Source organism: Moschus berezovskii, chromosome 8 (genome assembly GCF_049115385.1).
Source record: "Moschus berezovskii isolate FMDL1 chromosome 8, NW_MosBer_1.0, whole genome shotgun sequence".
NCBI lineage: Eukaryota > Metazoa > Chordata > Mammalia > Artiodactyla > Moschidae > Moschus > Moschus berezovskii.
In genome coordinates this window covers 65,728,861-65,755,349 of record NC_142467.1, presented here as the reverse complement: position 1 = coordinate 65,755,349, position 26,489 = coordinate 65,728,861, and the positions used below count along the sequence as shown (strand labels likewise).

The window sequence follows — 26,489 nt, the reverse complement described above, 5'->3', positions numbered from 1 at the left end:
AAGAACCTGCAGAATCTGGCCGTCGGTCCAGGCTGGGGCAGCCCGCGCGGCGCCGGAGGTTGAGCGGCTCAGTCGATTGCTTTGGGGGCGCGCTCGGAGGCGGAGCTGGTACCGCCCAACCGCGCCCTGAAGGGAGCCGGGCTGAACAGGCCAGGAATGGTGGCGGGGAAGTAGGGGTAGGGTCCTCTGGCGGGGTCGGCCTCGGCTCTTCCCTTCTACCAGCAGAGCCCACGGGGGCCCATTTCCCTTTCTACCCGTTTCCCTTCTCGGCCGAATGAAGCAGTCAGGGCTCGGCAGTGGTTAGCACGCTCGTACTATGGTTTTTAATAGACGTACATGGACAAGTCGATATAGACAGATTTATAATTCTATACAGTCAGTCCGACATACACAGGGACGCTGTAAACAGGGGCGCGGGCCGGAGAGCGGGTGTGCAAAGTGGGCGCGGCTGGGCCCTGGCCGCTCCCCGAGCTCTCCCGGCTCGACTCTTGCACGGCGGGCGGTGAGGAGGGGGCTCTTCGCCGGGAAAGGGGGTGCCCTCTCCTAGCCCCGGGGGGAGCCGAACGGAGGGCCTGGGTCTGCGGCGAAGCTTGGGGGCTGGGATGCTCGGAGACAAGCACTCAGCACGCTCCCGCCTCGACCGCACCGCCAGCTGCCGCTCCTTGGCCTTAAAATAGGACTCGGGGCACAGGGCAGGCGAGGGCTCCTCGAGGCGCGCCGGGGCCATTAGTACGGCTCCGCGGCGAGTTCCCGACCCTTGGCTGGGTACCATCATCCCCGGCTCAACGCCCGCTCCAACTAGGATCCGGATCGAGCTATAAGGTATGCTCAGCCGGGCCCAGCTCGGAGGGGGCGTCTTGGTTCCCACTGGCCGGGGCCCAGGCTTCCCTGGGCTCCGCGCTCCAGTTCACAGGCGCGGCCGTTCAGTCTGGGTCCAACGCTGCGGGAACGCGGGCTATGGGAACGCGGGCTACGGGGGGCGTCTCCTCCCGGCCGCCGGCCTGGGCGCTCGCCTCCCGCGCCGCGTCCCCTCCGCGGAGTGGCCCACCCGGGCCCCAAGCGAGCGAACGTGCACCACCCGCGCCATCCCAAGGGAAATTGCAACTCATCCGTTTTTTTTCGCGGCACTTTTCTCCGACGTCTTTTTTGTTTTGTCTCGTTTTGGAGGGCATAGTGAGGTCCAGGAAAGCAAACACAAAATCAAGCCGGAGGTGGGTAGGTGGGGAGCAGGGGGCGGCTCAGGAGCCAGGTCCTCCGCGCCCGCCCCGGCCCCGACCCCGACCCCGGCGCCGTTCCGGCCGTTGGCCCGCGTGGCCCGGCCGGGCGGTCAGCTGTTGTACTGGCACGCATTGAGGCCCGAGGCCGGGCCCTGCAGGCCGCCGTAGCCGAAAGACGAGTGCTGCTTAGACTTGAGCCGAAGGCTGGCCAGGCTCGAGTTGCACGTGTCCCGGTAGACGCTGTAGGGCGAGGCGGGTGTGCCATACGGGCAGGCGCCCGGCGACATGGCCGAGTTAAGCGAGGAGCCGGTGAGGTTGTTGATGTTGTTGAGGCCCGAGTTGGGCATGCCGGGCACGGCGCCCGGGCCCATGCTCGAAGGCATGGTCATGGAGGAGATGGAGCTGGGGGCCGAGAACATGGACTGCGACGACAGCGGGCTCATGGAGTTGAAGAAGGTGAAGCTCTTGGTGGAGAGAGGCGCTGGCGCCAGGCTCTTGGCGGCCCAGTTGTTGTAGGAGTACCCCGCGGCGTACACGTCGTCGTAGGGCTGCACCAAGCCGCTGAACTGCGGCACGTAGCCGCCCTTGCACAGGTCCAGCTGCTGGTTACGCTCGCGCTTCCGCCACTTGGCTCGCCGGTTCTTGAACCAGACCTAGGCGAGGGAGACCGAAGAAGGGTCAGGGATGCCGGGCGGGAAGGCGCCCCCACCGCCCCCGCCCCACCCCGAGGCCTCAGCCCGCTTCCTCGTCCCCAATACCGTTTCTTTTCTTCCATATTTCCGCCCCTGCCTTCTCCCCATAATGGTTCCTTTCCTGTCCCCAGAAAACATTATTAGTCTTTTCTTTTTTCTGATCTTTATCCTCTTCCCCTAATTAAATCCGGTTTCTTCTCCTAAGGTGGATCCTCTTGTTTTTTTTTTTTTTTAAATAACAAATATTTGTTTTCTTTCTTCCTCTCTCAACCAGGTTATCTTGTGCCTTCTCCCGCAAAGGGTTCCCCATCTATCTCCTAAATGCTCCCGTCCATTTTCTTCTCCAACACCAAAGGTAGTTTTCTTCCCTGAAACATAGGACCATGCGACTCCTCAGTCTATTTTTCATTCCTCAGATAGTCTGTTTCCATCTTTATTGGTAATATTTGATATTATTTCTATCCCAAATGTTTATTTTCATTTGGTACACCCCGCTATCTGAACCACTTTTTTCTCCCTCAGACAGTCCCTTTTTCTGTGTTATCCCCCACTTTTGATCCTTTTGATTCTTCTCCAAATATTTAGTTTTTTCCTTCTTTCCAAGTATCTGACCCTCACTGTTTTCTCTTAAATAGTCGATCCTTTATTTTTCTCAAATACTTGATCCTTTTGCTTCTCCCTTAAATATTTAATTTCTTTCCTGCCACCTAAATATATGCCAAATATGTTTTCCTGCAAATATTTAATTTCCTTTCACTTCTTACTAGTTTCTCTCTGCTCTCCCCCTCTACTTTTCCCCACAAAATTCAGTTAAGAACCTCTTTTCTTCCCAAATCCTAGTCCTTGCCCTGGGCTGTTCCCCCAACCTTTCTTGCCAGATCCCTGCATGTCAGCCTTCTCCATCCCAAGCACTAACATTGCATTGCCTGATTCCTCCCCCTACCCCACCCCTACCACCATAAACTGGGGGGCAGGATTAGTGAGTTCTGGATTACTGAGTGCTGTCTTCACTCCCTATCCCACTGGGCTGTCCGGCCTGACTGGGGTGGGGTGAGAGCTGAGGTTATAGCAAGGAGTCTGTGGCCCCCGTGGGACTTTGGTTTAGTTTGGGACGTGCTCCCAATATCTGATTAAATGTTTGCAGTACCCAGAGAAGAAATTACTCTCTTGCTGCTCTGACAGAAAAGCCATGCATTCACTGGGAACTGAGGGGTGAGAAGAGCGAGTGTGCAGCCTCGTCTTGGGCTGGAGACCTTAGATCTCCAAAGGGATTCCTCCTGAAGCTCACTGGTCCACCAGATTTGTCCCCCACCTCCCACCTGACCCCAGCCCTAAAGGAAAGGTCATTAGGGAAAGGGTTCAGCTACAGGTTGGCTGATGACTGAGAAAGAGTCAGGTGGAGAATATCCTGAGATTGTGAATTGGCCACTTGCGGATGGGACCACTGCCCCAGCAAGTTTTAAGACCCCCAAGCCTAGGCTCTTCTCAGGCCTCTCTCAGACTGCCAGGCAGGATCTGCCTTTCCGTTTCGTTTTTGCGGAAAGGCACTAGCGGCTCCGAGGTCCCCAGCAGCGGGGAATCCTCTACACAGTCTAGGGTGGTAACGTTCGGGCTGGCTCTGGGCTCTACTGGGCAGGGGAACGTCCCTTGGGACCACAGGCCTTTGGATGGGGGCTGCGGTGGAGCCAGAGGGTCAGGGAGGATGTGGGTCAGAAAGATCCGAGGAGGCAGCTGCCGATGGGCGCTAGCACCAAACGACTCAGCAGCAGCTGGGTAGACGGGGCCTAAGGTGGAATCTCCTCCGGTGGAGGGAGGGAGAAGGTCTGAGTATTGGAAAAAGTATTAGTCTAGGCGCGGGTGTAAGCTTTCAAGGTCTGTGCTGGGCCGGCTGGCAGCCTTGTGCGCGGGTCCCCTTAGGTGCACACCCCACGCTCACCCTCACGCGTGGCTCGGTGAGGTTGGTCCACACGGCGATCTCCTCCCGCATGCTCATGTCCGGGTAGCGGTTCCTCTGGAACGTGGCCTCCAGCTCTTGCAGTTGCTGGCTTGTGAAGTGCGTGCGTTGCCGCCGCTGCTTCTTCTTCTTGGCGGGGTCCTCGGCACCGCCGCACCCCGCGCCGCCGGCACCGCTGTCCTCGGGTCGCTTGGGTTCCCCGCCGCGCTCCTTTTCTGAAGTAGGCAGGATGGGGCGCCGGTCACCTCGGCTTTTGCCCTGTGGCACCCCGTCCCGGCTCCACCGAAGCGCCCGCGGTCAGCGCTGGCAGCCCGCCCTCCCGCCAGGGGCCCTGGAATTGTCCCCGCTGGAAAGAGCCCGTCTGTGCCTGGTCGGTCAGTAGTCACCTTCTGGTCAGGCTCGTCTGGGAGCAAAGCCCAGGAGTTGGAGCCGCGGACCAAGGTTCCCAGCTGGGCAGGGCCTGCTTTCACCGCTCGGCATACGCTGGAGCCCTACTGTTGATACCACCCGAAAACGAACAGTTTTTAGGGCTCCTGGGGGTTCTAAATCGGAGGAGATCTCAGCTTTTCTGAACTAGGATCAGACTTTTCTAGCTTGAAGCTAGGGGATCCGTGGAGCCAGAGCCAGGCGGTGGCCTGCAAGTTCTTCTCCCCAGCCCGAGCCGGAGCCCCACTGAGCCTGGCAGGCACAGCACAGCCGGTTTCTCGGCCTTAGCTCCAGGCCTCAAGTCCCAAGGCCCAGAAAATCCCTCTGGCGGCTGCCGGGCAGCCCAGACTCACAGACTCTGTCTAGGTGACCTGGGAGCTCTAGTCTCGCTCGCTCTCTCAAGCTACACAAAACACAGTCATAGAAACATTGAAACATAAAGAAAAAGGATTTAAAACCAAAACACTGAATCCCAGAAAAGCTAATAGCTCTATGGGTAAAAACACAGAAAGGGTCACAAACTCTTAAAAATAGGCAGATAGAAACACAGCAAACGCAAATTAAGAAGCCAGAAACCTCCATGCAAACACACTAACTAAATACAGTGCTGTACGTTTATAAGCTCCAGGCAGGCACAGGCATTTATTTATCTGGGGTTTTAAAAAAATCAACGTAGTGTTGTAGATAGATTTTTTTAAAACCCCTTCTGGATAATGCCCTTCCCCAGGTAATTTTTAAATCCCAGGGAAATACAACACTATAGTTAGGTAACTTAAATTCCGCAAGTAACACCACTGTAAGGGGATTTTGAGAAAATCCCGGAGAAACGCGCCATTTTGGATTGACTTTTAAAAATCTCTTGAAGAATAATGTAGAAATTTTAATTTGAAAATGTACCTAGAATAGCAGTTCTGTCTACATCGAAATATACAGTTAAAAATTTAAATCTATTCTCACAGACTATTTTTTAAAAGAACAATCTGTAATTATATATTTCTCCGACCTTTAAAAAATAAAAACCAACCAAAGACCACGGTTAAAACTTTTGAAAACAAAAGTACAGTCCAGCGTTGATTGTATTTTTAACCAACCAAACAGAACCTCTCAGAGAAAGTCACTTAGGGATGCAAAACAGAAACAAATAGAGATTACAAACGCGTAGAGAAACACTCAGCGGTGGCTTAAGAAATGAACGCAGAAGAGGCGCCCAAGGCCCGGGGAGTGGGGAGCTCGGCGGCGGCGCCGAATTAGGACCGAGAGCGCCGGAGCCGTTCGGAGACCCGGGAGCCCGAACAGGGCGGGAGATTAGCCTCGTTGCTGCCCGCGCCGCCCACCCGCCGGCCCAGCAGTTGCTGGGGGAAAATAAAGCTTCAGCTCGGACAAAAACGCAGCGCGGAAGGAGACGTGCCTGAGCCGAGTCGGAGCCCTGGGTAGGCGGCCAGGCGGCTCCCGGCTCCGCGGCGCACGTGCTGCGGGGATCCTTCTTTTGGGGGGTCCTATATCCGAGCCAGGCGGCGCCTCTTGGCCCGCTAGCACTCGCTGTCCTCTCTTTCTCTTTTACTTAAGGTTGCTTTTCTTGCCCCCCAGTTTGCTTTTCTGACTTTGCCGGTCATACCTTTTCTTCGGTTTGCCCCTCTCAGGTCAGTCGCCCCGTCTGTCGGGGTGTCTGTTTTTCTGGGCACTTTCTCTCGCCCACCCGCCCATTCCTCTCTGATCTGCTCCTCTCCTTCGGTTTCAGCGGCCCCTGGACAACCAGTTGCGCGAACCTAACTTTTCTCCCCGCTCTGTTTGCTCCTGACCGAGAGAGGCTGTCATTTCGACCTTCCGGTTGTAGGTTCGTGCATCGGCCGGTCACTTGGCGCGACGGGACCGCGTGGAAGCGCCTTGGGAGAGCACTAAAATTTCCGTTTCATAAAGAGCGTCCATGTCCACGTTCATCGTCAGACGGAGAGTGGGAAAAGGCAAGGTCCTGACGCTCCTGGGGCGTAGAGCGAGCCCGACTGCGGGGCGCGGCCCTGCTCCCGGCTCCCCGCGCCCGGGTGGTTCCGCGCGCGCCTCGCGGGGAGCCGCTCTTACCTGGTAGCTCCGTGTCGGACGACTCGCTGGCGGAGTTTTCGAGAGGCTCGCGGGGGTCGGCAGTGCGGGCTAGGTGGAAGGCGGGCCCCATGTCGTGCGGCTGCGGCGGTGGCGGCCGGAGTCCCTCTGGCAGCCGCTCCAGGCTCATGCCCCCCTTGAAGGCGTCCATGGAGGCGGGGACCGAGGCGGGCGCTCCGGGGGCCGGGGCTGGGCGCGCCCGGCCGCCCCGGCGGCGACCTGCGAGGACAAGAGCGCAGCCCCTAAGCGGCTGCCCCCCAGGGCTGCCCGCGCCCGCAGCGACGCCGCGCTCGCCCCATGGGCCGCCCGGGGCTGCGGGGCCAGGCGGGCGGCAGCGGCAGCGTTTTCTCGCGACCCGGGGGCCCGGCTTCGCGCTCCGCGCTGCGCTCCCGCCGCTCGGGCCTCAGCCGCCCGCCCGGCCCCGGCTCCGGCTCCCGATCCGGGGCCGGTTTCTAAGGCTCCGGACGGCGCCGGCAGAGTCTGTCTTAAAGCGACAGCGCGCACCGCCAGGTTCCAGCAGTCCCTGCGCCAGGGGTGGTGGGTGGGGTGGGCCTGGGTGGGAGGGGGCTGGGAGGGAGGGAGCGAGCGAGGGAGCGCGGGCGGAATCCAGCCCCGAGCCGCCCGCGCCGCCGCGCCCTCTCTGCCGCCCGCCCTCCCTCTCTGCCCGCCTCGCCCGCGCCCTCCCCCTCCGCAGCCACCTTCCCGCCGCCTCCCCCCTCCCGCGGCCTCGCCGCGCCTCACCCTCCTTCCCCGGTGGCACACTGAGTTCTCCCTCGGCCGCACAAAAGAAACGCATCTGGCTTGCAAGTCCCGCGCGGCTCGTGCCCACCTCAAGCCCCAGATGACTTGTTTCGCTCAGAAATCAACTCCTGTCTGGGCCGCCTCGAAGTTCCGAGCCCCCGGCGAGAACAGCCCGGGATGAGTGAACGTTCACCGAGCAGGAGCCAACCGACCGGGCGCCTGCGAGTCAGCGCCAGGGCGGGGGCAGAGCCCGGGGCTCGTTCCGGCAGCTCCCAGCGGCGTCCTCGTCGAGGGGCCGCGGCCCCTCCTTCCCCGGCCTCTTCTCCCGGGACCCGAGCCAGGCTGAGTGACAGCAGCCTGCGCTCTAATGGGCCCCCGGATGCTGCCTCCTAATTAGCTTGGACCCTCTCCCCCAAGGCTGCTTCTCAGGCCTACCCCCGCTGCACCGCAGTCAATTTTCCGGGATTGGGATAGAACTGATGGCTTCTAATCAGACGAATCGTTTCTGTTGGCTCCAGGCCGCTGTCGAGTGCAGCAGGAGACCCCAAGAGCCCTGCCAGGCCCCCACAACCTCTTCTCTGCCGTTGTTTTGCACCTTCAATGGTCTGGCCAAATCCGCCAGGTCCCGGCCTTGGCCACCACAGGGTGGGCGTCTCTCTGCCCCTTCCCGGCAGGTTCGCAGGGCCTGGGGCCTTACTTTGGCTTCTTTAGGGTGGCAGGCACAGGCCAGGCAGGCCAGGTGACTGCAGTTTCCAAACCTAGGCCAGTAGGCCAGGAGGTCTAGGACAGTCTTGGAGCTTCTCTTAGCTACAACGGTAGCTAAGCACAGCACCAGTGGACCCTCCGTGGTGAGCACAAACACATCCCCCTTCCCATCCCTTAGAATGAGTCCCTCCTTGAATCCTACTTCACTGAAGTTTGTTGAAGGATTTTGCTTAACAATTGTTAACTGGTCCTGAGATGTGAGAGTCTTGAGCAAATAGGTGACAGCTGGGATGGTAGGGTGCAGCCCTGACCTGTTCCTCTAGCCACAGGTGGACCCCAGGGTGCCCTTTGCCCCTCATCTGTGTGCCCCACCAGACAGAAGCAGCACTGGGCAGGACAGCGGTGGGGGTGGGGTGTGAGGACCGGAGAAACACTGTGGTCATCTCCAGGCCCAGTGCCTCATGCACTGGGATCCTAATGTTCTCCTGGGATCTCTGCCTGGGGCTGACTGTGCAGGCTTTCAGGGTCTGGGATCCTCAGCAGTCCCTGCCCTCACCTGGTTCCCTATCACCCTGGCAGTCACCTGCCTCCACCCGAGGCTGAGATCTTTGGTGAGGATTGTGGGGGCAGGGGCGTGGGCAGGGTAGAACCAGGCCTGCCTCTCACTCCCTTGGCTCTAGCCCAAGGCCCCCAGCTCTGGGTCCTGGGGAGTAAGGACAGTTCGTTAGGGCTGGCCCACTCTCCCTGTGACCACAGTGGGCAAACTCTGAGGCTGGGGCCAGAGGAGAATGCGTCCAGGAGTTTGGGTTGGGGGAGTGGCTCCAACTTCTCCAAAGGGAATTTTCTGTAGGTTGAGACCCCGAGGGTGAAAGCAGACTTGGTGTGTAGGAGAATGGGGAGGGGTATATGGACACAGGGAACAGTGGTTGCTGAGCATTTGGTCTCAGCCTCATCTTTAACCACAGTTTTCAGTTGAATCTCCCAAAGGAGCAATACCTCCTTTCAAGGATGTATTTGGGTGTTATGCCATGCCAGTGAGTGCCCCTCCACATGCCACCTTCCTGGTAGCTGCCTTACTTCGATGAGACAGTGAGCCACCCAGCCTGCCAGGGTCACAGAAGCATGCACATACTTATATGTACTGCATACCTGTACAGGTGTGCTGCGCGCGCGCGCGCACACACACACACACACACACACATACTCATTGCGCCCACACAGGGGAGTGCTGAATACAGTCACATACGTGTACACACAGCCAGGCCTCTGAGCTCCAGAACACTGATGCTGTCTGGCTTGAAATCTGGCCCACCAAGTGTCAGGCCAAGGTGGGAAGCACAGTGCTCCCCTGGGAGGGGTCGTGAAATGAATGGTCTGCCTTTGGGCGTCCGGAGGCTGGCCATCACAGCTCACACTCCCCAGAGGGTCTAAAGAGTCAGGCCTTCCGTGGATGGGGACTGTTTTGTGACTCTGCAGCTCTAGCTACTCAGTCTGAGGGACTTGTGTCCCTCCCTGTTGATGCATTTCATGCAGTTATTGAGCACCTGCTGTGTGCCCCTCCAGATCCAAGCCTCTGGCAGTGCTCCAAGCAGTCACAATAATCCCTATATTTGGAAATCTTGATGCCTGCTGTGTGGACTGAAAGGTCCTCAGACTATTTCGGGTGAAGCTCCATATCCTGGGGCCCTGAGCCCTAAGGAGGGGCTGAGACTAGTGGGGGCTGCCCAGGGTGTCTTCTCCGCTAGACCCAGTCAGCGCTGAAGGAGTAGGGGTGAGGAACTGATCCAGAGGAGGCCCTGGCCTGATCTTGGGTGCTGGCTGGAGAAGGGACCTGGGGTGCTCTGTCTTCTTCCTCAGCTGCTCTCTCCCCTGGCTGCTATCCCGGGCAGAATAGGGGCTTCTTGCACACACTCACAGATGCAACGCACACACACACACACACATATACACACACACACATACACACACACACGAGACAGGAGGCAGCTCTCTTTCAGGAGTAAGAGCAGGGACTCAACGCTCCCTTGGCTTTTGCTGTGTGACCTTGGGCAAGGCTTGACCTGCACTGTGCTGCAGCTCGCAAGTCTGACATGGGACATAGCGATCCCTGACTGCTGCTTCAGCCTCCAGCTCACCAGATGATGGGACATGAGGAAAGAAGGGAAGGGGGTTTACTGGGGTTGGAACCAACCCTCCAGGCCACACAGAGCTAGCAATGATTCTGTGACTTTCAGGAAATTTGGGGCTTAGAGTCCTGGCTGGGTTCAGCAGAGAAGCCTGGTCTCTTGTCGGGTTGAAATAATCACCACAGGGACCCTTCCTGAAGTTGGACTTACAGAAAACAGACTCTGCCCAAGAATGGCTTAGTCATTTTATTTGGGAAGGGTGATTGGAGGGTCCTCATGGAGGGCATCCTTCCACCCACTCACAGGGGTACCTTGTCCTAATCTCTGCACCAGAATCAAGGGATTTTAGGAAAAGGAAAGGAATGTGCCATGGCTTGCCTCCGGGGCCATCCGTGACTCTCTGGGACATTCCAGCCCTAAGCCTCTTAGGCCGTGGAGAAGTTCAAACTAGAAAACCCAGTTTTGGGAGTGCAGCTGGGACCACCTACCTCCTTCTGCCAGATCTAACATCCCCTCCCCAATAAAAATCATTGTTTCTTTGACTGAAAGCAGTTTCTGGGTGATGGGAAAGGGGCGCTCAGGTAGGTGGCTGGGAATGATCTCACTGGATCCTTTCAGCTTTCAGGTCCCCAGCCTGCAACTTCCTTTCAGTCGGGGTTCCCCAGCCTGTCCCAATGGGAAGAGCTGAGATGTACTGGGAGCACGAAACTCAGAACTCGCTGAAAGCAGCTGGTAGAGCCCATCGCTCTCCAGGCTCACGGCTCACCCAAGCCCACTGGTCACTCTAGTTCCTGAGAATGGCTGAGCCAGGGGACGAGCAGGCTGGGAAAGTGGCTGTGGCTGGTCACACAGCTGGGAAGCAGAGGGTCAGCTTTTGCTGTACACAGCCTCCTCTTCCCAGCAGCTGCCTTCCTAATGGAAGGGCACACTGAGCCTGGCCTGAAGGTCAACAAAAGCCACCTCAACATCCCAGAGTCTGGCACCGGGTCTATACACCCCAGACCACTTCTTTTCCTTTTTCAACAGAGATGAGGGCTTCCAGAGCAGTCTGAGGAAAAGGCTGGAGGCCAGTGAGTCCACCTCTTGGGCTGCCCCCCGCTGCCTGTAGCTTTTGTCATTATTCTCGACCTGTATCCTCTGCCAAGTGGACAGCAACCTGGGGTTGCCACCCTCCGGCCCCCGTGGCTGTCAGAGGCCACTGGGCTGCCAAGAGAATACCCGAGCCCTGGTTTCTCAGAAAAGTGGATTCAAATATTTTGATTAAGGGAATTCCTAAATTAGAAAACACTGGAACCAAGATTCGCTGGAGGTTCCCATTTCTGCGATCCAGGCCGCTGGGGGCCCTGCTTAACCACGGCGGAATCAGCTCAGATTTAGGAGGCTGGTCAATTTCAGAATTCCCAGACCCGGTTCTAGAGAAGCGGCTGCGTGCTCGGGAACCCTGCGTCAACAACCAAACCCTGGAGAAGCTGCGGGAATATCTTTATTGGATTTTGCGAAGAGCACTTGGGGTTTCTCTTAGGGTAAGGAAAAGCCGGTGGCGGCTAGGGCAGGCCGCTCTGGGCTGGGGGTGCCTCCAAGCACTGCGGCGGGACTTCGGGGTGCGCCGCGAAGAGAGCCGGGGCTCTGGCCGACGTCTGTTGCTTTTCTACATCATAGCTGCCCGAACAAACGAACGAACGAACGAATGAAGCGGTTTCGTTTAGGAAAAATACCCTCTTGACGCGAAGTAAGGCCAAAGTTCCCCGTGTGTGCAGAGGGGCCAGCGCTTCCGCTCGTTCTGGGGCCCCCCATTCCTGGGTGCAGCGGGGAGCGGCGGGCTGCCCTCTCGCTTGCCGGTTATCCCAGAGGTCCCCGGCGGTCCGCGCCACCTCGAAGGGCTGCGAAGGGCGTCCAAGGCTGTGCCCTTGCAGGGCTGGGGCCCGCACCCCCGACACTGTTGCTTTTTTAGGGTGCCCAGGGCTACAGCGTGGCGTGGGTCCGCCGGTTAGGTGAGGTAGTGCCTGACGATGGCAGCTGTGATTGTGCGCTGGGCGCAGGAACGAGCTCCTGGAGCTGCCTCGATGGCGCCTGGCCTTCGCGATGCGCTCAGTCCGGTGCCACCGGCTGGACCCCACCTACTCCCGGAGCGCACAGCGCGCAACTCGGCCACCACCTCCTTGCGCCCCAACACCGCGGGGACCCAGCGCCCCTCGCTCAAAGACTCTTACCCGACCCGGGCTGCGCGGCGCGTGCGGCTCCTCGGCTCCGGGCTCGCTCGCCACGGACTCTGGCTTAGATTTTCACTCCGACTGGGGCCCCGGATCCAGCTGTGTCTCCGGCTCTGCGCGCAGCTTCTGCCCCTTCTGGTTCGCTACATCCCAGCGCGCAAGGACCGGGCTGCCGCGGCTCGGCCCGCTCCTCCTGCTGCCGCCGCCGCCCGTCGCCCGCGGGGAAGGCGGGGACACTGGCTGGGGAGGCAGGAAGGGGGGAGGGGAAGCGGGCGCTCGTCGGGACCGGCGGGGAGGGGGCGGCGCGCAGTCCCGCGGGCTAGGGGTCCCGGCCTCCCTCGGGGCGCAGGCAGGGGTCGGCGCGGCTCGTGGCCGGGGCCCGAGGCCGTAGAGTGCGCCCCGGGACTGCGCGCGCGTAGGAGGGGCCTGGCCGCATGCGGACGAAGTCGCTGAGGGTCCCGGCCGGGCGCGCCGGCGCGCCTTCTCTCCCCGGGCTCAGTTTCCCACCTGACACTCGAAGGGCTGGGCCTGATCTCGGTTTAGTCGGGATCTGGTCGGAGTTTCCCCGGGTCCTGCCAGGTGAAGGTTTGAGCCGGGGTTTTGAGAGTCGACTTTTCCCCCTTTCTGCTCAGTCTGCGGGAGGGAGCTGGTCTTGCATACTGGCCAGGGGAGTCCGCCGCGCAGAGCTTGGCAGCCAGGGGAGGTTTGAGGACAGACCCTAGAGTCAGTCTCTGTGTATGGTTCGGGGTGGGGGGGGGGCTTGCAAGGGAGGGCCAACCGCCCGATCTGTTCTGCTTGGAGGATTCCCCACCCCACCCCCCATTCTCCTCAGGGGCTGGGCTGATGAGGAAAGGGGAGACCCATCCCACGAGGACAGACTTCTGAGGCCCCTTGCCCAGCCCCTTGCCTGCACATCCTACAGCAGTCGTCCTGCTTGGCTCTTTCAAAGAAGAGGACTCAACCTATGTGGCCAGGTTGGCCTGTCCCTGGCTGGTGGCTACTGGGAGATAAGTCAGACTAAGGGGAACAGAGTTCTGTCCGCAGAAGACTGAGTTCTTCTCCGTTGCCAGATTTCCGAGTGAAGCCCTGTGCTGGGAAAGCAGTTGGGCAAACAGGTTTCCAGCTTCCCCCAAGTGCCCAGTCTGAGCCTGCTGCTGCTGGGGCCCTGGGATGGGACGCAGAGTCCGGGGGGAGGGGGCACCCCCGTGACCAGAGTGGCTGAGCCTGCCCTGACGGCCGAGGGACTCAGAGCTGCCGTTTGGCTCTAGGTGCCGGGAGATGGCAGTGTGGTGGCTGGGCATCAATGTTTCATGAGGTGCCATCACCCGCCGGCGCCTCCCTGCCTGGTTCACTCCAACAGCTGCTGCGGGAGAGGCCACGGCCCCTTGCCTGCCCTGGCGCCCTCTGGTCCCCACCTCCAAGGCTATCTGGCTGGGAACGTGGAGACCCCAGATTGCCTCCTAACCCCTAAAGCAGGAAGCCTGCCCGACCAAGCCTCACAGACTCTGTGGCACTCAGGCCCTCAAGGTGGCCCCTGCACCCTGTCCTGCTGTTGAGGGAATCCACAGCCTCCCCTTGACACTCAGTAACAGGAACACCTCTTTGGTGGGTGTGTTGGACTCAGTGTGCACTGGATCTTAAGGGTTAAGAGCTGAGTCCCTGATGCCTGGGATTTCAGATTTGGAACGCATTCTCCAGTCTGCTGGGACCCTGCCTTTCGGGAATTCTAGCTTCTGCTTATAGTTTGTCTGTTTTGTGTTTGAAACTGGTTTTCTGGCCAGTCTGGGCCCATGGGCTGCTAAGCTAAGATGCTAGCGACTTTGTCCTAGGCAGCCTCCTCCCACATCCTGGGCATCTTTGGGCATAAATGCGACCACTGGTCCTTTACTATGTATGGAGGGCCAGATGTTTGTCTAACTGCAGTGGCATTCAGTCTGGGGCTTGTGCTGGGAAATCAAACCTTTCTACCCCTGCACAACAGCGATTTTCTGAGTTTTGTTCTCAGTGGTGATGTGGTACATATATGTGCTTCTCTATCTGCCGTTGTTCCCAGGCAGAGCCTGTGGTGCCAAAAAGCTGCCTCTGAGACCCAGTCCTCAGAGTTGGAGTCTTGTCTGCCTTTTGCTAGCTGTGTGGCCTTGGGTAAATCATATAATGTCTCCCAGCTTCAGGTTCCCTACCTGTGAAATGGGAAAATAGAGTTTTCATCTCACTGAGAAGTCTAGGAGATGGTGGAGGTGAGGGGTGTGGCTGGGTGTGGGGGTGGGCAGCAGGCTCAAAGTGGTGATACCTGCCAGGCAGCTTTGCTCTTTAGAAGAGTTTGCTCTCATTTTTGTTTCCTTCTTTCCCCACCATGGTCATGTTGGTTGAGTCAGACAAGAGCAGGCTCATTCTCTGATGTAGCAGACCTGCCCCTCGTTCCCTGCTTAGCTGCTTGGAGGTTTTGGATCAGGGAGGCTGGCCAGACAGGTGAGGTGGGTTGGAGTGGGACAGGGCCTTAAAACCTGGAAGTCCTTGGTGAATTGAGGTAGCCCAAAAATGCTTTTTATGATCTTATTTTCACTTCTTCCAGAAAGAATTTTTCACATTTTCCCTTTAGGTTTTGACATCTTGGGGCATACACATTTCCACTTTGGAGGCAGAGGAATCAGGTATCAGAGAGGAAAAGCTTAGAGTTGGATCCACAAGGGACAGAAATGATATAGTCCTTGTACCTGAGTATCGGTTTAGCTTTTAGTTTCCAGGTACCTAGCCAAAAACCATCAGCAGAATTGTCTGATGCGTTAGCTTTGTCTTTCTTTTCAAATCGACATGCTTCTCCTAGTCTAAAGTTTTTCTCCCTAGTACAAAACTCCGAGCTGAATTTGTCACATGAATTCACACTAAACATAGTGGGCAAATGTCCTCCACCACAGTTATGCAAAAAGGCATAACAGTTCTTCAAGCAGCATTTCTTATATCAATATCCAGTAAAATCAGAGAACATGTCCTTTCTCTTCGTAGCTCTTGTTTCATTAGTATTGGAATTGGTATTTATGTAATGATTGATTAGAACCTAGTGCCCCTACCACTATTGCCTAGAAAATCCCATGGATGGAGGAGCCTGGTAGGCTGTAGTCCATGGGGTCGCTAAGGGTCGGACACGACTGAGCGACTTCACTTTCACTTTTTACTTTCACACATTGGAGAAGGAAATGGCAACCCACTTCAGTGTTCTTGCCTGGAGAATCCCAGGGACGGGGGAGCCTGGTGGGCTTCCATCTATGGGGTCACACAGAGTCGGACACGACTGAAGTGACTTAGCAGCAGCAGCAGCAGCAGCCCCTACCACGTGTAAGCTTTTTGAGAGCAGGGCTAAACTGCTCTTGCCAACCACAGGACCCTCCCAAGAGTGGGCAAAGAAATTTGGCTGTGTTGATTGAATGAGTGTGGCTCATATGCCCACCACTGAACCTATCACTTCATGGGGAAGAGTGGTTCAGGATTGTGGTTGACCAGGCTAGGGTCACAGGCCCCACCCCTGAAGGATGGGACGAGGAACATCACCACATTAGGGAATACTCACCATAGTTACCCGAAAGTACTGGTCGCCATCCTGCAACAGGTTCTCAAGCTGCAAGAGGCAGGAAATGGGTTAGTTCTCAAAGAAGTCCCTGCCCTGTGAAGGTTCTCAGAGGGCTGCTGATGGTGTTGGTAAGACGTTCATTCCAAAGTATTGGGGAGGCCCTGGCTCTCTTGAGAGAGTCTGAAGTCCATCAGGATTGTTCCTGAATTCATCGTGGGAAGAGGTGAAAAGACTGAGGCGAGGGTCAGCATCTACAGACTCACATACCGGGATAGATCTTTGGATCAAGGGAGGGCATCTGTTTGAACTCCCTTTTTCATCTGTGAAGAGGGAATTAGAGGCTCTAATTCCTCTAGAGAGGAATCCCTAGGCTCAGATAAGATATTGATTTCTTTGAGCATTATTATATTGCAACTTTGAGCTTTCTGGCAGCCAAAGCAAAAATAGAAACCATTTGGGCATCTCAAGTATTTTTTTCATTGCACACCTATCAGCATTTGCATGGAAAAATGGAAAGAACCCTGACCTGGAACCTTCCTGGACAGGCCCCTGTCAAGTCAGTCTAAAAAGCATGTATTCTGCGCCTGTGATTGGAGAGATACAAAGACAGGTGTCTCCTGCTCATTTGGGTTGAGCCAAGGAGGCTTCCCTGGTGGCTGAGACAGTAAAGAATCTGCCCACAATGCAGGAGACCCAGGTCTGATCCCTGGGTTGGGAAGATACCTGAAGAAGGGAAAGGCAACCCACTCCAGTATTCTTGCTCGGAGAGTCCCATGGTCAGAGAAGCCCGGCGGGCTACAGTCCATGGGGTCACAAAGAGTCAGACACGACTGAGTGACTTTAACAGGAAGGCAGACACAGCCATCCATATTTGGAGCTCGGGGCTGGAGAGGAAGTCTGCATGGTGTTGAAGGGCCTTGAATGACATACAGGCATTGAGTTTGCCTAGAACAGCTCTCCCCCCACCCACCCCCGCTCCGGAATAGCACAGGAACAGGTGGTAAGACATAGAAATGGGGGAAGAGGAAGTTGTAGAATTAAGTGGGAACCAGACACCACAGGACTTCACAGTCCTTGTTGGGAGGATAGGACGTTCCCCTGAAGGCAAAGGGGAGCATGAGACCATGAGAGATCTGGTGGGATTTATACTGGAAAGCTCCCTCTGTCTGGGTGGTGGAGGATGGAGCCAAGGAGGTGATAGGGTTCATCCGTCTCTCCATCCATCTGGAGCACAGGAGGCTACAGCTTCCATAGGAAATATGAAGGTGAGATGCCGAGGCCCCTCCTTTCTGGAGCTGCCCCTTAGAGGCCCTCTGCTTACCCTTCTGTGGGCCTGCTCCGTCTCACTCATCCTCACAGGCTTGTGCCTTGGGAGCCTTCCAGGTGTCTGCTGCTGCGTGGGGAGACAGGGCACTGAGGGTCCAAAAGGGCATGGCCACTATCGCAGACAGACAGCTTGGGGAACCTGCGTGGTGAGCAGCCCTGTCGGAAGCTTTTAAAATAATTACCCCAGCCTGCGCTGACTGAGTGGCTGACGGCAGCCCATTAGCCCTGAGTTGGAAATTCTGAATTGTTTCATGACAATTGAAAACACAGTTGGAGGCCAGGAGGGAGCAGCCCATGAAATATTGATGTTTCCTTGGTGTCGTCCCCTCGGACGGGAACCCTGGACGTGCAGGGCTGGTGGCTGCAAAGTGACTGCCATTTCCCCCGGGCTCCTCAGGCTGACTGCCCTGTGGGGAGAAGGGTGTGTATTTTTGTGCAGAGTTGTGACGGTCATTTAGGGACCTGCACCTCTAATGCCTCTCTCTGAACTGTGTGCCTGTGCTCCCTGCTCCTCCTCCCCAGCTCTTCAATCCCACTATCAGGGCTGAGTGGGATAGAACTTGGGGACTTGACAGCTCCTGTGTGTTCACTTTTGGCCTAGATTCTCAGTGCTCAAGGCTCATCTGGAGGCAGGTTGGGTGGGAATCCTAGTTCTGTTCCCTCATCATTGTGAGGCTCACTTTCTCTGTGTCCAGTGGGAGATGCCTCGAATTCCTTCTAGCAGGGCTGTGATGTTTAGAGACAGTCACATGTGTGGGACCTGGCCTCCACCACCAGCTCAGGAGCTCAGCGGGAGCTGGGTCATCTTGGTGAGTCGTGGAGTCAGCTCAGGGCTGGCTACTGGGGCCCCTGCTGGCTCCTCAGGGTTTTGTGGTCCCCTCTCCTCTATGGTGGAGAAGGCAATGGCAACCCAATCCAGTACTCTTGCCTGGGAAGTCCCATGGATGGAGGAGCCTGGTAGGCTATAGTTCATGGGGTTGTGAAGCGTTGAATACTGCTGAGTGACTTCACTTTCACTTTTACGCACTGGAGAAGGAAATGGCAACCCACTTCAGTATTCTTGCCTGGAGAATCCCAGGGATGGGAGCCTGGTGGGCTGCCGTCTATGGGGTCGCAGAGTCGGACACGACTGATGTGACTTAGCAGCAGCTCCTCTGTGGAGTGCTTTGAGGCACTTGGATTTCCCCCTCTCTGTGCATCCTATGTAAACACTAGTGCTAAGAAGGTGCATGCTGGCCTAGCAGGCAGCTCTGATGGGTGAAGTGCCCTGAAGTCTGGACCCCGCATGGCCAGTCCAGGCCCCCCACCTGGTTGAGGTGAGACTGTGCCATGGTGGAGGAACTGGGTGATAATGCCTGGCTGCCTGCCCTCAGATCTGCCCAAGGCCTCAGGAGAAGGATTTTTGCTGTTTGAGCTCTTGACTTGCCAGTCATTATTCTCATTGTGGGAGGTGGTATTCACCCATTTTACAGATTAGGACAGTGGAGGCTGTATGTCATTCCTTTTGTCATTAGGCAATCCCACAGGCAATTTTAATAGCATCCACTCCATGTGCTGGCATTGGCGGGTGGTGCCAGGGACTCAGAGGTGATAATCTTGGTGCAATCCTTCTTGCAGAATTGGATCTAAAGATATTCATGTTTATATTCATCTTTAGAAGTGGGACAGGTTAGAAGCTGTGGGAGACAAAGGCAGCAAACCTAGGGTCAGGGCAGGCTTCCTGGAGGAAGTGACCTTCCCACTGAGATGTGGGCATAGCATGAGTTTGCCCTGGAGCTGGGGTGGGGGCAGGGCCATGACAAGTCTAGTGAAGGGCAGGCTCAGCCTGGATGTTCGTATCCACCTGAGGAAGGGGGTGCAGCCCCCTGTACACCTCTTACCCCTGCTGCTATGAAGGGCAACTTAAAGAGCTACCAAGAAGGTAGCTCCAAGGTCCTGGGTCCCTGGCCCCTGGGACTCTCTGAACTTTATTTTCTTCTTGTGAAAAATAAGAAGTTGGATTACTCCTAGCAGGAAGGCACATTTTTCAAATGAAACTTTATCAGGACTCCTACATAGTTGAGTGCAGTCCTGCTCTGATTGAGGGCGGGTATAGGTGTGGGCTCATCTGCCCTCCTGCCACATCCCTTTCTGGCCCTACAAGCACTCTGAGGAACCCCAGGCTCCATAGGCCACAGTTTGCAGGCTGGAGGGTAATGACCCTTCCCACGAGGGTCCAGCGCCCAGGCTCCAAGGGTCCTGGACCCTGGGTGTGCCAAATGTCCCCTTCCATCTGGATGGAAGAACCCCCATGGGCCCTCTGTTCCCCGCTCCTTTAAAATTTCCTGTTAGCTGTTTGTGATTCACGTCAGCAAGCACCGATTAAATGCCCACTGGATACGTGTGGAGGACCTAGTGCTTTTTTGGACACCAGCTGGATACCACGTCTCTGTGGGGCTCTTTGTGTCAAGGCGTTGCCTCATCACAACTAGCTGCCAGCCCACTTTATACATGAGGGAGAGGAGAACTTGGAAGAAGTTGAGTGACTTGCCCAGGATGGCAAGTGATGGTAACGATAACCTCCACTCCTGTACGTGCCAACATCTTTCTGTGCAGGAGTTCCTTTTGCTCTCGGAGCAGATATGAAGCAGGCGCTGTTTCCATCCTCAGGAGTCAAATCACCACCCTAGAGAGCTGAAGGAGATGGGTCTGGCCCCCGGCTTCCTGGCCCCCGGCTTCCCGGCCCCCGGCTTCCCCTCTGCCCTGCCCTGTGTTGTGGAGTCTGGGGCAGCTTCCTATGTGGCTCCAGGCCAGTGAGCTCTCTCCCCTCTAGGTCTCCACTGTGCATATCGGGGAAACTGAGGCCCAGAGATTCAGAACATCTTCTCAGAGCATCTCTACCCTCTGGGGCGTCCATCTGGCACAGGCTTCCATTTGTCTGCTCCGTGGCATTGACTATGAAATCTCAGGCTGGCATTTCTGCAGAGTACCTGCCTTTTGGGGGGTGGCCTGCCCATCTGGCGTCTTTGATCAGGACTCACTGACCTCGGCAGGCAGGGCGGCCCCACCCTGAGTTCAGGACACATGGAGGCAGTAAGCCAGTGGCAGCTACACCTTCTGTCTTCACGTGTTGGGTTCTGGCTCATTCTTAGCCCCCTCAACACCAATCTTGAATCCGCACAAACTCCCCCTCCTCCCCTCTCCCAAACACCTCAAAATCACTGCTGCTATATGTGAGCATCTCATGGACACGGCCAGCATGGGGTTCTTGCCCTGGGGGGCATGTTTGATACTGAAGATGGGGTGGCATTTTATGCAGGGTGGCCCGGAGTTGGACTTTTGGTGGATGAAGAGACTCTGGCCTGGTGTGCCTGCAGCTGGGGCCCCCGGGGAGGCAGAACGTGGGGGCTCCCCCTGAGTCCCAAGGGCAACGCTTGTCTGTGCACAGGGCCCAGATCCACGCTGAGGAGACAAACACAAAGTATGGGAAACACAAAGTGAGGGACGAGTCTTGACAAATGTTTGCCAAGTGCCTGGCTGACTTGGAAGTCAGGAGCGAGCTTGTTAGGCAGAACAAAGGGGAAAGCAGCCTCCAGAGGGCCATAAATAGCGAGGAAGGAGGAGCGGTCCAGCCTGAAGGCTCCCTGGGACCTTGTCCCAGGCCAAGCTCTCTGCTGAAGGAGATCTCCATCCCCTCTTGCTTTGGACTGGGTAGCCAGGGCCTGGACCATGCTGGAGGTGGTTGTCCTGCCCCCCCGAGCTGTGTCTCCCTGGGAACCCCTAGGTGCTGGGACAGCTGAGGGGACCTGGGTGGCCTGGGAGGTCAGTTTGATCTGTACACCCCAAGGTCCCTCTTCTTCAAGAACCAGGGAGTTGGGCTGCAGTCAGCAGTAGTAAGGCTTCCGAGGAGGCAGGGCTGGTCTGGCACTAGACTCTGGGAGCTTGTGACACCTTGGAGATACCAGGCTGAAGGGGGTCCAGCCCTCCCCCTGCTCCAGTAGGGTGCAAGCCTACTTCCCTCTCTCTGCCCACAGTCTTTAGTGGAGGAGGGTTAGAAGAGAAGAGGTGGAGGGTGGCTGGGCAAGACCCATTCCCTACTTGGGCCTCAGTTTCCTCAGCTTCATATGGGATCCTCAGGTTTGGCCAGCCCCGCACCCCAGGGTTACTGTGGCCATCAGGTGAAGTAGGGAGGCCTGGGGACCAGAGAAGGTTATTGAGAAGAGCTAATTTTTGTACTGAGTCTTGAGACACCAGCAAGGTTTCCTCCAGAGCAGATGGGGAGGCTGTACGGGCAGGTGGACAGGATAGGGGAATACGTGCAGGCAGGGGAGGTGGGGGGGGTGTTTGGGAGTCTGTAAGATTGGTTGGTTGAGTGTGGCCCAGCCTGAGTGTTTATGGGGCTGTGATGGGAGCTGGGCTTTGAATGCCAGGACAAGGGGAATGCCACTCCCCCAGGGGAAGTGGGAGCCACAGAGGGTGACTGAGCTGGGAAGTGGCCTGAGCAGGGCCTACTCTAGGATGGTGGGGAGCGAGTGGGGGTCTGTGTGAGGGGGGGAGGGTGGACTACAGAGCACAGAGCACCTGGCTGTCTCTTCTGGGCTGGAGGAGGAAGCGTTGGGATGGGGGTGGGGTGGCGATGAGGAAGGCCACATCCCGGCCTTCTCTCTGCTGACCGGGCTGACTTTGCAGGGCTGAGCTATTTTCTTCCCGAGTGGAGGCGCTCTGCAGCCCTGTGCTCTGGATCCCTAGGCCTCACCCTCGAGGGCGGGCCTGAGCTCCCAGCACCTCCCTCTGTGTCTCCATGCCCATTGATTCTGCAGCCCCCATAGCCAACATGTTCCAAGGAGCCCATTCTAGGGGTCCTCCGGAAGGGGCACCAGGAGGCCTGGCGATGGAATCTGGGTGCTGACTTCCTTCCCGGGCACTGTCATAGGCCCACCCAGAGTTACCACTCAACCTTTCCCTGGCTGTGTGCCTACCTCACTTTGGGGATGCGGGCCTCAGGGCTTCAGGGGAAGGGACTCACAAGGGTCACGTGCCTTCATTCAGCAACCTTGCGGGGCCCCCACCCGGCCATGGTGAGGCAATGAGGAAGCCCCCTTCAGCCTTCAAGGAGGGGATGGAGGGACTTGGGTGGTAGCCAGACTTAGATGTTGGGGCAGGGTGGTGAAGGGGAGCTGCCTTGGTTCCCGGCAGGCTGGTGGCTCACCCTGTTGAGGGTCAGGAGAAATGCAAGGCCCTGGCCTTTCTGGTGCCGGGTTCTGGCTCCATGTGTCTGGGTTCCTCACTGCTTGCTCACATTCTGTTTCGCCCTCCAGTCTCTGGCAGCCCTGGGGCAGGGGCATGCGGCAGGAGAGTGGGAAGCTGGAAACCAGGTTCTCTGTACCCCACCTGCCTCATTAGTCAAGTGTGGATTGTTTGACCAGTGTGTCTGATGCTAAATCTCTTGAATTTATTCTCCATTCCCCATCCTGATTTGGTGTTTTTAAAAAGTTTTGCTCTTAGGTACTCAAAAAAAAGTCCATCTTAAAGATTAGGCTGGTGGATCTTGATCTTAGAGGTGATTTTGTGTGATAAAATGAGCACTGTGCATGCCGTCTGGCCGTGTCAGTTTCCTGGCGTTGGTGCTGTGCTCTGCTGATGTCAGACACAGCCATCGGAGGAATGGGGAGGGGTGCGCAGGCCTGTCTGTACTATCTGGGCAACTTCCTGTGAATCTGTGTTATTCTAAAATAAACTGTTTTTTTTCTTTATTAAAAGAAGCTGGGTTGAGGATCTGCTTGGATGGTGGAGGGCACGTCCCCGCAGAGCACAGTAGGAGCTGGTGGGGGATCCTTGGAAAGGATGGAGGGCGAGGGGCTGGGGGGTTGGAAGGGGAGATAGGAGTTGCTGGGCCAAGGCACTAGGAGCAGGTTCTGAGCGGTGCCGGAGCCCATCCAGGGCTGTGGCTGCGGGCCCTACAGGCCTCCGGTAGCCGCGAGCATGGTCCTAGGGGAGTGTGCTGCAGCTGGGCTGAAGTGGGAGCAGGTAGTTTTGCATCCAGAGCACCTCAAAAGTGAGGGTCTGAGCGGAGGAGAGGCACGTGTGGGTGTCTGTGCTGTGAGGGGCCCTTACCTAGCGGCAGGTGACTGCCTCCAGACCTGGGGTGGCTGAGACCCCAGGGCGGCTCTGGTGATGCCAGGGCTGCATTTCAGACACCTGGCTCTGATCTCTTGGATGCCTTTGAGAAGCAAGTCTGTAGTGGGTAGTGGTCTGGCCACATAGATTTGACAGAGGGCAGGCTCTCTGGTTCTACACAGGTAGCCCCGAGTGAGCTGGATTCTGGGACATCCCCCTGCTCTTGTCGCCTGCTTTCTTGTTCAGTCTCCTCCCTGGACCCTGTTCTCCCTGACATCCTCCGCTGTGATCCAAGAGCAGTTCTCCCGAAGCAATCTAAACTGATTTTTTGCCTTGCTCCATGGTGGCTCAGATGGCAAAGAATCCGCCTGCAATGCAAGAGATGTGGGTTCTGTCCCTGGGTTGGGAAGATCCCTTGGAGAAGGAAATGACAACTCACTCCAGTGTTCTTGCCTGGAGAGTCCCAAGGACAGAGGCGCCTGGCAGACTATAGTCCATGGGGTTGCAAAGAGTCGGACACGACTGAACGACAGACACTTTCACCATCCATACTCATACCAGACACTATCCACTGCCCAGTGTTTGGCACCTTCAGCACCAGGCTGGGGCTGCCCAGCCTATGTTCCAGGCTCTGCTAAGTGGATCTGGTCCACTGTTTTCTCTTATGCTCCACTGCCTGGGCTCAGCAGTGCCCCCCTCCCCTCTGTGAGGCTCACCAGCTATGAATTATCAGCCACTAACTGACTCGGGGGTGGTTTCTTCCTCTGTCTCTTTCATCTGGCAAACTCACTCTTTCAGGTCCAGCCCAGAGACCTGTGTTCAGAGTAGCTCCTCCAGCCTTCCTCCCTTGATCATGCTTGTAGCTTCTGTCCTTCTCTCTCGGCATGATCTCTGAGTTTTGCATAACCTGTATTTGTAGGCGTATTTTTGGCCACAGACTGTGGGCTCCCTGGGTGTCAGGACTGTATCTTTCCCTACTTCTCTAACACTGTCGCCTCCGGCCCTGCCCTGCCACCCCAGCACAGTGGCTCATGTTAGGAGCCCAGTCAGGTTTGCCACACATGTAGGGCCAGGGATCTGGCCACCAGCGTTCAAGTGAGGCTGACAGGAAGGCTTCAGGCTTCCAGTGCATGGACAGTCTGGGAAAATAAGCTGTGAACACTGGCATCTTGGCTACTCTTGCTGCTGGGGTGCCCCGACACCCAACTTGAAGACTTCTCCTCTTTGCAGAGCTCCTTCTGTGTGTCCTGTCCTGCAAATTAGGGACTGACTGGCAATTTAACATGAAAAAACTGAGCCCCAGTGGGAGTTACTGTCCCAGCCAGCAAGGCGAGGAGCTGGGGTTTAGAGCTAGGTTGTTTGATGGAAGACCTTCTCTACCCCATATTTTTAACCATTGCATGATCCTGGTAAGTTCAGGGGGGCAAGAACAGTAGAATCCTGGCCTCAGCCTGGAGGTGAGTCCTGGGAAGCCTTTATAGCCCCAGGCCAGCAGGGAGGACTGGGTTATGCTGGGGGAGATACCCTGAGACACCCCACCTTTCAGTGGGTTTGGGAATAAGGGATCCAGAGTGTGTTGGCGGGGGCTGCTGAGTGCTCTCAGGAGAACCCCCACCCTGGCCCCGTTGTCACGTGGCTGCAGCACAGTCAGGGCTGTGGAAGAGCCTGGTTCTGCAGATTTACTGCAGTGCTCAGGAATTCCTGGTTCCCCCGCAGCTCTGGGCGTCTGGGGGACAGCTGCCTGGACTGGGAGGAGAACCGAGGTTATCTTGATCTGCAGATGAGGTGGGATCTGCTCCACTCCGTGGAGTGGCCAGGGAAAGCTTTTTTGCCTTGGATCTTGCTTGCTCTCTCCTTCCGGCCCCTGATAACGGGTCCCAAACACAGGGCCGTAAAGGTAGCCATAAAAATAGAAGAAACACTGGCGCAACTGGCTTATCAAAGCTCATCTCAGACACCAGCCAGGTCTCCCTACTTCAAGTTTATTTCTCCTCCTCTGCTTTCTCTCAGAAGGTGTCTCGTAAACAGCTAAGAGGGTCATTTATAAATGTCTCCTGCCTTCCGCGCTCAGCACAGGCGCTTCGCTCCTTCTGTTCCTCCAGGTGCGGAGGTGGTCAAGGGAGGGTCCGGCGCTGCCTGCTCCCAGGGGCCGGCAGAGATGAGAAGGGGAAGCTGGAGGCGTCCCCGCATCCCTGCAGAGGGGTGAGGTTTCCACAGGTGAGTGATGGTGACGCTTTGACCCTGGTTCTGCCAACACCTCCTCTCCAACTCCCATCACACTGATGGGGGGCGGGTTGAGCCGACCTCTGGGAAGGGGCACCTTGCCACGGACTGGCCTCGGTAGTTGACCCCGTCATGGAATCCATCCCGTGGCATCAGAGCTGAAAGGACTTCAGAGACTGCCTTGTACAAGTCACATCGACTCTAGTGAGGCCCGGGGGAGTCAGGGGAGGCACTTCCCTGAGGCAGCATTAGAGGCAGAGCCAGGAGCAGAAAGTGGGTCTCTGCCTCCTTGTTGGTCTGGAGGAGGTACAGCCTTGTGACTGCAGCAACCTTCACCCCTCTGCTCATGGAGTATGTTTCAGGGTGCGGAAGGTTTCAGTGGTCCCCATGTCTAATCTTTGCAGTGACTCTTCGGGCAGAGAGAGTTATTCCCATTTTACAGATGGGTGCTGGGTGACTGGCTTCCTTGGGAGCTCTATTAACCACAACACAGCTGTGTTCTCTCTTTGCCCCTTCCATTCCTTCCTTGTTGAGTTTCCTCTCATTTATTTGCAAGAGAGGTTCACGGTCCTTAAACCACAGCCCTTAGCACCCCAGTCCTCCCGTCCTAACCTCCTGTCAAGCCCCCAGCTTCAGAACCCAGAGATGAAGTAGGGTAGGATTTGTCTCCTGAGCCTTTTTGCCTTCCTGGTTGGGGTTTTGGTTCCTGTTGGCTGGGGGGCTTGTGACTGGGCTTGGGTAAAGCTCCCCAGATGGTGAGAGACTCTGAAGCCCCCGAGTCATGGCTGAGACGACTCCCGCTGTTGAAGTTGGGTGGGTGGGTGTGGCCCAAGGGGATGTGAGAGGAGCCTTGGCAGTAGGAGCGCTCCCCTGAGTTCCTGTCTCCCTGTCAGGAGCCCAGTACTTGGCATGCAGCGGGCACTCTCGAGACACTAATTGCACAAATTAGCCCAGCCTCTGGTGGCCGGGGTAACTGCCCCTGTTTTGATGAGAGCTGGGCTGCCTCTGTGTTGTATCTGTTCTGTTAAAAGGCAGATTGCATTGTGTCATATGTGTCTGGAATTCACCCCCACCCATCAGGTCAGCAGGTGGCTCCCAGCAGCTCTTCTCTGCT

At 56.9% G+C, this 26,489-nt stretch overlaps 1 protein-coding gene across 1 annotated transcript; it reads right to left on the bottom strand.

The window, feature by feature from the left end:
- Positions 1-297: 297 nt before the first annotated feature.
- PITX1 (paired like homeodomain 1) lies at positions 298-6,896 on the bottom strand. The gene is made up of 3 exons (XM_055430932.2): positions 6,366-6,896; positions 3,846-4,078; positions 298-1,870 (listed from the first exon to the last, which is right to left on the bottom strand). The coding sequence occupies exons 1-3, from the start codon at positions 6,532-6,534 to the stop codon at positions 1,328-1,330; spliced, it is 945 nt and encodes a 314-aa protein (XP_055286907.1). The 5' UTR covers positions 6,535-6,896; the 3' UTR covers positions 298-1,327.
- Positions 6,897-26,489: the final 19,593 nt, after the last annotated feature.